Source organism: Musca vetustissima, unplaced genomic scaffold (assembly GCF_032173495.1).
Source record: "Musca vetustissima isolate MV318-11 ecotype Yass unplaced genomic scaffold, APGP_CSIRO_Mvet_v1 utg119654, whole genome shotgun sequence".
NCBI lineage: Eukaryota > Metazoa > Arthropoda > Insecta > Diptera > Muscidae > Musca > Musca vetustissima.
The window spans coordinates 55220-65958 of NW_026878208.1; the positions used below are offsets into that span (position 1 = coordinate 55220).

Sequence of the window (10739 nt, forward strand, 5' to 3'; positions counted from 1 at the left end):
CTTTTCAAATTTCCATTTGCCACCTTCACCACTGTCCATTGGCTTTTCGAAGAAGAACAACAATCGAACAACAACCAACAACTATCCTTTGGCACTCTCTCAAGGCACGCTTGTCGTGTCATGGTGGCGGTGGCTTGTTAAGCATTTTATGAATGAGAAAGAAGTCGAAGCAGAAGAAGGCTTCATGATTCCAAGTTTTTGCTTTTTGGCACCCACAAATACAGACACTTGAGAACAATCTTGAACACATTCTTCTTCTGCTTCGAGTTCCTCTTTCACTTCTTCATCGTCGTTGTTCGGCATCGTTGTGTTTATAGGCGATCAATATTTTGATTGGAAACATAGGTTAAAGCAGAAAATTGCCAATCATCCCGCAGGGAAAATGTGCTGTAATCGTTTTTGTGCAATGTAAAACAAAAACAACAATGACGAAGACAATTACAAAATTTAATCAAGGGAAACAAAAGCAAGTATTTATTTAAATTTTATAAATTTATGAATTTTTTTATTGGGAAATAAAAAATCGGGAAATTTTGTAGGTGGAATTTTAGGGACTGTTTTAATCTAGGGATTTACTAGGGCTGCTTTTATAAATTATCAGGAGACCTTCCAAATATTCTCGGGAAATTTTAGACGATTTTTTTACTATTACTCCCCTTTGAAAATGCATTCTACCGCACTGCCTTAGAAGTTCTGAAGTAGCTTAGTCCTGTTCGACTGCAGCAACAATTTTGTAACTTAGTTCGTTGTATCTGTTGGAGGATTTCAAAATGTTGGCACTCTCAGCAGTATTTGAAATTTTGCTATCATCACTTTCATCCTTCCTGCATGGCATAGCCGCTGCAATTGGCTGCTAAATACAGCACAGATGTCAGCAACATACACATACACCCAAGAAGGATAAATGGTGTTTTAATACTAGCGATGACATTGAAATGACATTGCGACATTATCCAGACCGAGGGGCTATGACAGATTATTGTGAGATTTATGTAGTGCATTTCGATACTCAGCTTCACTGGCGATTTTTTTCTATACGAAAAAAATCAGTCTCTACGGTCTTGTCGCAATTTTTTTCTATACGAAAAAAATCAGTCCCTACGGTCCTGTCGCAATTTTTTTCTATACGAAAAAAATCAGTCCCTACGGTCCTGTCGCAATTTTTTTCTATACGAAAAAAATCAGTCCCTACGGTCCTGTCGCGATTTTTTTCTATACGAAAAAAATCAGTTCCTACGGTCCCTGCGGTCCTGTCGATTTTTTTTCTATACGAAAATAATAGTCCCTACGGTCCTGTCGATTTTTTTCTATACGAAAAAAAACAGTCCCTATGGTCCTGTCGATTTTTTTTATACGAAAAAAATAATCCCTGCGGTCCGTAAATTTGTTTCAGACAGAAAAGGCTCGAATATTTTTCATAGGGACAATTTTTTTTTAATTGTATTTTTTATTAAAATTACCTCATCAATTCTTTTTTTCATCTAACAGCAATTACTCAGAAATGACTTTTATAGCTTTTTGGTCTGTGTCACCGTCTCTATATTTCTTCCATCTCTCGGCTAGGTTAACCCCTCAAAGATAAGTGAATCCCATAAAAACGCTTAAACCTATTTAAGCATTTATCTCTGTTGTAGGTCGCAAACCAGCTACTGATGCTGCTGCTGTTCCGCAAAAATGCCACTAATCGTAAAAATGTTTAGCTGTCATAATAGTAACACTTTCCACTACCCACCCCCTGCTCCGTGTGGTACATCCTCCATGGCAAATGCGGTGCAATCGACCATGAGTTCGAGTTCCAGTTGCAAATGCAATTTCATTGCATTCAATTATGTCGGGACTTGAACAGTTATTGCATTGCATTTCATTTCTTTTTTTTGGTTTGCTGGCAAAAATTTCCCCGTCTGTTATCGTTACGAAGTGGTTGTTGTTGTTGTCAGTAGTAGTTGTAGTTGTTGTTCTGAATTTAACCATTCGTGGAAAATTCATAAATTCAATAAATTTGCCATAGTTGAAGCTCTTGTGGTTGGTTATCTTTCAACATGGATCAGCTTCGTCATCATCATCAACAGCAGCATCAACATCATCGTTAGTATTATTATTGTCATGAGTGTAGGGGAATTGCAGGAAGGGAAACGGGGGATGGGGAAAAGACATCATAGTTAGCGTTATTGTGGTAACAATAAATGGAATGGAATTGACAAAATGGTAGTGGCAATCGTTAGCAAAAATCATCGTTGCTAATGGCAGGGCTGGGTAGGGATGAGGATATTTGTTCCAGTAAAAAAATATGGCCCTGGGTCCTGTCGAAAAAATAGTCTATACGAAAAAATAGTCCCTACGGTCCTGTCGAGATTTCTTTTCCTATATGAAAAAATAGTCCCTACGGTCCTGTGAATTTTTTTCTAAACGAAAAAAATAGTCCCTACGGTCCTGTGAATTTTTTTTCTAAACGAAAAAAATAGTCCCTACGGTCCTGTGAATTTTTTTTCTATACGAAAAAAATAGTCCCTACGGTCCTGTGAATTTTTTTTTCTATACGAAAAAAATAGTCCCTACGGTCCTGTGAATTTTTTTCTAAACGAAAAAAATAGTCCCTACGGTCCTGTCGAGATTTGTTTCTAGACGAAAAAAATAGTCCCTACGGTCCTGTCGAGATTTTTTTCTAGACGAAAAAAATCAGTCCCTACGGTCCTGTCGAGATTTTTTTCTAGACGAAAAAAATCAGTCCCTACGGTCCTGTCGAGATTTTTTTCTAGACGAAAAAAATAGTCCCTACGGTCCTGTCGAGATTTTTTTACGAAAAAAAGTCCCTACGGTCTTGTCGAGATTTTTTTCTATACGAAAAAAATAGTCCCCACGGAAAAAATAGTCCCTACGGTCCTGTCGAGATTTTATTCTATACGAAAAAAATAGTCCCTACGGTCCTGTCGAGATTTTTTTCTATACGAAAAAAAATAGTCCCTACGGCCCTGTCGAGATTTTTTTCTGGACGAAAAAAATAGTCCCTACGGTCCTGTCGAGATTTTTTTCTATTCGAAAAAAATAGTTCCTACGGTCCTGTTGAGATTGTTTTACACGAAAAAATAGTCCCTAAGGTCCTGTCGAGATTTTTTTCTATACGAAAAAATAGTAGTCCCTACGATCCTGTCGAGATTTTTTCTATACGAAAAAAGTCCCTCCGGTCCTGTCGATTTTTTCTTTACGAAAAATAGTCCCTCCGGTCCTGTCGATTTTTTTCTTTACGAAAAGAATAGTCCCTCCGGTCTTAGTACCCTGAGGGTACTTCGAATTTTTTCTGTTATTAAAAAATCCCATATTAAATATTAGTTTTCTTGAGCGGAATCCCTATTTTTATTTTGTAAAAAAGTACAAAATTGTTGAAATATTTGAAATAAATTCAAAGTAGAATATTTTTTACTCCCATCTAAATGTAGAGGGTATGAGAAATGTTCTAGCAACGAAGTACGAGAGAGAGTTTCATATTCCTTCATATCGCGAAGTTTTTTGTATTTAAACTGCCTTCACTTCCCTCAATCCCCCAATTTTTTTCTGTCCGCCATTTATCCTTTCATTGCGTAAAGAAAAATATTTATCTGTCGAATATGCAATGAATTGCTGCTGAAGTAATAAACATTTAATGTCAATAATAAAAATTGTGTGTTTTGTTGTTGTTCCTGTTGTCTGTTACTGCCAGTGTGGATTATGGTTATTGTCATAATTTTTCGTGTTCGAATCCCCTCGATTCCTGCTCCTCCTAAATGGGGAACATTTCTGTTCATGATATCTATGGCAAAACATATGACACAATGAAGACAAACTGTTTATGGCGAATTGATGCAAATATTTGGTGCCATAAAACGGAAGTGACGGTGGGGACGGAACGGTGGGGGAAGCTGTTGAAAAACACGAAGAGTTAAAAGGATAAAATACATAATTCATAAATACATAAATATATATTTCAGAAAATAGATTTACATGATAAATAATGGCATTAAGTTATTGCTGAAGTTGGCAGGATCACACTTTTCCTATACAAAAATTCACAGGACCGTAGGGACTATTTTTTTCGTATAGAAAAAAATCTCGACAGGACCGTAGGGACTACTGATTTTTTTCGTATAGAAAAAAATCTCGACAGGACCGTAGGGACTACTGATTTTTTTCGTATAGAAAAAAATCTCGACAGGACCGTAGGGACTATTTTTTTCGTATAGAAAAAAATCTCGACAGGACCGTAGGGACGATTTTTTTCGTATAGAAAAAAATCTCGACAGGACCGTAGGGACTATTTTTGTCGTATTGAAAAAAAAAAACTCGACAGGACCGTAGGGACTATTTTTTTCGTATAGAAAAAAATCTCGACAGGACCGTAGGGACTATTTTTTTCGTATAGAAAAAAATCTCGACAGGACCGTAGGGACTATTTTTTTCGTATAGAAAAAAATCTCGACAGGACCGTAGGGACTATTTTTTTCGTATAGAAAAAAATCTCGACAGGACCGTAGGGACTATTTTTTTCGTATAGAAAAAAATCTCGACAGGACCGTAGGGACTATTTTTTTCGTATAGAAAAAATCTAGACAGGACCGCAGGGACTAGTGATTTTTTTCGTATAGAAAAAAATCTCGACAGGACCTTAGGGACTACTTATTTTTTTTTCGTATAGAAAAAAATCTCGACAGGACTATTTTTTTCGTATAGAAAAAAATCTCGACTATTTTTTTCGTATAGAAAAAAATCTCGACTATTTTTTTCGTATAGAAAAAAATCGACAGGACCGTAGGGACTATTTTTTTCGTATAGAAAAAAATCTCGACAGGACCGTAGGGACTATTTTTTTCGTATAGAAAAAAAATCTCGACAGTAGGGACTATTTTTTTCGTATAGAAAAAAATCATTGACAGGACCGTAGGGACTATTTTTTTCGTATAAAAAAAAACAGGACGTAGGGACTATTTTTTTCGTATAGAAAAAAACATTGACAGGACCGTAGGGACTATTTTTTTCGTATAGAAAAAAAATCTCGACAGGACCGTAGGGACTATTTTTTTCGTATAGAAAAAAATCTCGACAGGACCGTAGGGACTATTTTTTTCGTATAGAAAAAAATCTCGACAGGACCGTAGGGACTATTTTTTTCGTATAGAAAAAAATCTCGACAGGACCGTAGGGACTATTTTTTTCGTATAGAAAAAAATCTCGACAGGACCGTAGGGACTATTTTAAAATCTCGACAGGACCGTAGAGACTATTTTTTTCGTATAGAAAAAAATCTCGACAGGACCGTAGGGACTATTTTTTTCGTATAGAAAAAAATCGACAGGACCGTAGGGACTATTTTTTTCGTATAGAAAAAAATCGACAGGACCGTAGGGACTATTTTTTTCGTATAGAAAAAAATCGACAGGACCGTAGGGACTATTTTTTTCGTATAGAAAAAAATCTCGACAGGACCGTCGGGACTATTTTTTCGTATAGAAAAAAATCTCGACAGGACCGTCGGGACTATTTTTTCGTATAGAAAAAAATCTCGACAGGACCGTCGGGACTATTTTTTCGTATAGAAAAAAATCTCGACAGGACCGTAGGGACTTTTTTTTCGTATAGAAACAAATCTCGACAGGACCGTATGGACTGATTTTTTTTCGTATAGAAAAAAATCTCGACAGGACCGTAGGGACTATTTTTTTCGTATAGAACAGGACCGCAGAGACAATTTTTTTCGTATAGAGAAAATCGACCTTAGTTACTATTTTTTTTCTTTTTCACAAGACCGTTGGGTTTATTTTTCTATGGAAATTCATTGGACCCTTCGGACAATTTTTTTCTTATAGAAAAATTCACCATCAGGGGTAAATCGGTTGGTATAGAAAAAATGCTCTTCTGAAGTTCAAATATTTTCCGGGCCACTTCAGTATTTTCCTGTCACTTATGGAGTCACAAATATCCTCTTTCATATCTAAATGCCAAATTTGAATATTAAGATTTGTGTGTCTCCATTAATGGTTTCAACGGAACCTGGTTAGCAATTCAATTTACTGGTTTCAGACTTCTCAACACCCAAAAGCGGAATCCTTTATCCTTTCGATCATTACAAAGGGTGTTGTTTATTTAGATGGCACGCAATTTGGAATACTCTTCTTTTATCCTTGCGGAAGGTCCTCTTTAGGCAAAAAAACCGCTACTAATGGTCTTAAATTGTTATGGTCGAATGACAGGCGGAGAAGGGGAACATTGTGCAACGACATCATTACAACAAGAAAGGGATTGTGGCACAACAACAAATGTCCATGTCCATTGAAAAGTCCACTAAACATGGCTCCATATTATTGAGGTATGGCCTAACCATTTTTTGTCCTTTGATGTTGTTGTTAGTGTTTTTGTTGCCACTGCTGCTGTTGCAGTTCCTGTTTCCTAGCTTGTGTTTTACATTTGGCCATATTTTGGGGTCAAAGGGTAACATCAGTTAATGGTTACGGCTATTCCTGTGCGGTGCTGCTTTTGTTCGTTTCGTTTTTCATTTCTGTTCTACCTTCTGGCTTGTTGTTGCAACATGTTGCGGTTGCATTTATGCTTCATGGCTATTTGGTGTGATGTGTGTGTGTGTGTGAACTGCATTCCGACTCGGTCTCTATTGTCCTGCAGAATGTTTGACTTCCCGCTGTTGCTGCCTCTGCTGCCGGTCTTTGGTTAGGTCTTTTGGTTGCAATTTAAGTTATCTCTGGTATGTGTTGGTCCTGTCCCAAGGAATAATGTGTGTTGTTGGTGTTGTAGAGAGTGTGTGTGTCTGTGCCCCCTTACTCATCACAACTCGTGCCATGGCAAATGGTTGCTGTTGTTGTTGCGGTGGCACATTTCTATTTCTTTTTCTTTTTTGTGTTTTGGCTACATATGGTCGGTCGTCAATGGTTTGTTGTGGTCATGTTTTTGTTGTTGTTAATTTTTTAGCAGTCTCTGCTGGGTTAAACTTCAGTTGTTGTTGCTGCTGCCTGAACCGCACCATATGGTCATTCCATTTATGTCCATTCTTGTTGTAGTTATGTCTAGTTTAACGTTTTGGTTTTCCTATTCTTTTTCGTTTGGGGGGATTCTTCCTTGCATTTCGACTTCGGGTTTTAAATCATCCTGCAGTGTTATGCCATTCCATGTCCTATCCTGCCATTTATGTTGGTTAATTTCTTTTGGGAAAATTGTTTTTTTGCTCTTCAACATCAAATTTGTGACGTTGTCTTCGTGGAGTGACATTTAGCCAGAAGTTGCCTTGGCCGTTAACCGTGAAAGTCACAAATTATTATAAATGTGTCCAATTGCGCTGATGAGTGGTGGCTAAAAACCCTTGCCAATAGAGTGACGTAAAAAGTTCTCAATGATGTCAATAACGAGGGTGATATTGATCGGACTCATAAAATGATAGAGGGCCAATTTGGCATTGTGCCAAAAATTAGCAGCAATTTTATACACGGAAAAAAATCACAAGACCGTATAAACACATTTAGAGGACCGCAGGGACTATTTTTTGGTATAACAAATCGACAGGACCACAGGGTCTATTTTTTTTCGTATCGAAAAAAAATTGACAGGACCGTACACTATTTTTTTCGTTAGAAAAAAATTTTTCGTATCGTATAGAAAACAAATTGGCAAGACCGTAGGGACTATTTTTTTCGTATAGAAAAAAATCGACAGGACCGTAGGGACTATTTTTTTCGTATAGAAAAAAATCGACAGGACCGTAGGGACTATTTTTTTCGTATAGAAAAAAATCGACAGGACCGTAGGGACTATTTTTTTCGTATAGAAAAAAACATTGACAGGACCGTAGGGACTATTTTTTTCGTATAGAAAAAAACATTGACAGGACCGTAGGGACTATTTTTTTCGTATAGAAAAAAACATTGACAGGACCGTAGGGACTATTTTTTTCGTATAGAAAAAAACATTGACAGGACCGTAGGGACTATTTTTTTCGTATAGAAAAAAACATTGACAGGACCGTAGGGACTATTTTTTTCGTATAGAAAAAAACATTGACAGGACCGTAGGGACTATTTTTTTCGTATAGAAAAATGTCGACAGGACCGTAGGTGGCATTTTTTCGTATAGACAAAAGTCGATAGAACTCTAGGGAATATTTTTTTCGCATTGAAAAAATCGACATAATTTGGCCATGGACAACAGTTAGCGGCACGAGTCGGCCAGCAGACCTAGGGCAATAACAGTTTTTTAGAGTGCCAAAAAACTAAGTTATTTATTTGAGCCTTCAAACGAAAACACCCTCCACTGCCAACAACAACATCTCAAAAAGGACAGGTCAGTCAAAAGGTTGCAAAAACAACCCTTAGAACCTTCACTCGCTCACTCCCTCCCTCAACGAGTTGATGGCCTTTATTAAAATATCCTTTTGTGTGTTTTTGTTGTAGTAGTTGGTGTTGTTGTTGCATTTGGCCTGTTTGGTGATATGTTAATGATGATGATCCCTAATTTATGCACTTTCATAGACTATTTGCAACAGACGAAAAGGAGAAGAAGGAATGCTATGTGCCCATAAAGTGGTCAGCCAGAGAAAATTGAGGGAGGGGGTTGCTTCGCCTTGGGGATGATTTGTGCCTACAAGGAAGAAGATCCTATTTTCATTCACCAGAGAAATAAATTCATAAAACTTGGAGTGATAATAATGATAGATTGTAGAACGGAGATATTAGCTCAGCTCGTGCCAAGAACGGCGCTTCTGTTGTTGTTCGAAGAATGGCTATGATATGGAACATGTGGTCGATGGTTGGCTGAAGATCTTCTCTTCTGTGTGTGTGCGTTTGTTTGGCTGTGTGTTGGTCGCATGCCAGTTGGTCTAATTGTCTGTATGGCCAACTGACGCTTTTTTACGAATTTGTTTAATTGCGTGAATGAAGAAGGGTAGGGGGACTACGAAGACGAGTCCATCAGCCACCACTTAACAATGGAAAAAAGTGGCACTTTCAAATTGAAGAGTCAAGAGTCAGAATTTTCAAACCAGGATTAGTTGTAAAACAAACAACGGCGTGTTAAGATCGACATAATTTTTTCCGACAAATCGAAAGAAAAAATTTGTTAATTTAGAAAAAAAATAAAATTTTGAAAATCGAAAAAATAATTCTCGGACGCCATGAATTCCTACTTGTCATATAAACCCATGGCAACCCACCATGGAGTGCTGGCGGATTATACAACAGCATACCCTTCTTCTGCGGAGGATGATAGCTCTCAATATTTGGGTAGCCCTAGCTATCAGCTGAATACAAACTCCCCTCTCAACACCACTCCCTATGTGGGGAATACCACAGTTTATGTGGATAATTGGAATATGAATAGTGGGATGATTACATCAACACCCAATGGAAACGGAGGATATTACCATCAGCAGCAACATCATCTCCATCATCCCGAATATCACATGGAAACCCCCTTGACACCAAATCAAAGTTCCACAGAGCTAAGTCACAACGAAATCAGCACCGATTCCAAACCAAAAACTAACAACAAAAAAGAAAGGAAACCCAAAAGTCGGACCAACTCCACCTCTTCAAGAAAATCACAGAGTTCGGAGCCGACAAATCCTCCCAGCCCTTCAGTGCTCAAACGCCGACGCCAGGCAGCCAATGCCAGGGAACGCAAGCGTATGAATGGTCTCAACGAAGCCTTTGATCGTCTACGCGAGGTAGTACCCGCTCCCGATTTGGAACAAAAACTCTCCAAATTTGAGACACTACAAATGGCTCAGACCTACATTTGTGCTCTCATCGATATGCTTGAAAATGGCACAGAGTCTTCGGAAATCAACTACAACAGTCTTTACTCTCTTGAGGGAAACTCCTGCCTATCATCACCCGAAACAATAGCATCACCCTGTTCCCCATCCTCAACCATCAACAGTTTTCCATCCTATCGTCAAGATTTGAGTCTGCAGTGATTTGCCACGTTTCGAGCCGTGTTCTTTTTTCCAATTCAATTCCTGTTCCTTGTATCCTGGTCAGCAGCATAGTCGGCGTCGTCATTAATACCCTCGACAGAGGCTCAGCTCAGTTAAGGTGATTGAGCACGTGTTACTCGTAAAAATTGATGGCTTTCCAATAATGGGCGTTTAGGCGAAACAGCAGCAGCATTCGGCGACAGCCTTCCCTCTGCAAACAGCAGTTGTAGTATTCGAATGGTGATTTGAAAGTGCACCTTTTTCTAGGATTTTTTTTTTTTGCTCTGGCCTCCTGCTAATTGCTGTCCTGTCATTCCACCTTACTGAACCATGGACCACGTATGCTGCATATTTTTGTTTTGCCAATGTGTGTGGGAGTATTGGAGCATAGGTATGTGTAGGTGTTAGTGTTACTTGTAAATCCTGCTGATGTTGGGTTAGTGTTTTGGCTGAGCTAGCAAATGTGAGTGTGTGTATGTGCGCGGTGTGAATCCTTTAGCATTAAATGGTTTTTAACCTGCCATTACCAAAGATGTGGTTGTGCATTTAATGGCCACAGTGGGCAATTTTTTCAAGGAGTTTTAAAAAAATTAAAAACAATGAAGTGGGTAGTTGAAGAAGGGGAGGAACTTTGTGCGTTATTTTTGGAAAAAATAGTCCCTTCTATTACAAGAAGTAGTGTCTGTGGTCCTGCCGATTTTTTTTTCTATATGAAACAATTTTCCTAAAATTATTTCTATACGAAAAATTTTTCCTGCGTTCCTGAGATTTTCTTTTATAAAAAAATAGTCCCTCC

The 10739-nt window shown here is 38.1% G+C and overlaps 1 protein-coding gene across 1 annotated transcript; it reads left to right on the plus strand.

Annotated features, from left to right (window-relative positions):
- Nucleotides 1-9139: 9139 nt before the first annotated feature.
- Nucleotides 9140-9943, plus strand: LOC133323034 (helix-loop-helix protein ngn-1). The gene has a single exon (XM_061531993.1). It carries the CDS (start codon nucleotides 9140-9142, stop codon nucleotides 9941-9943), a length of 804 nt encoding a protein of 267 aa, XP_061387977.1.
- Nucleotides 9944-10739: the final 796 nt, after the last annotated feature.

Coding starts and splice junctions, on each gene's coding strand:
- LOC133323034 (XM_061531993.1), top strand. CDS start 9,140: ATGAATTCCTACTTGTCATATAAACCCATGGCAACCCACCATGGAGTG.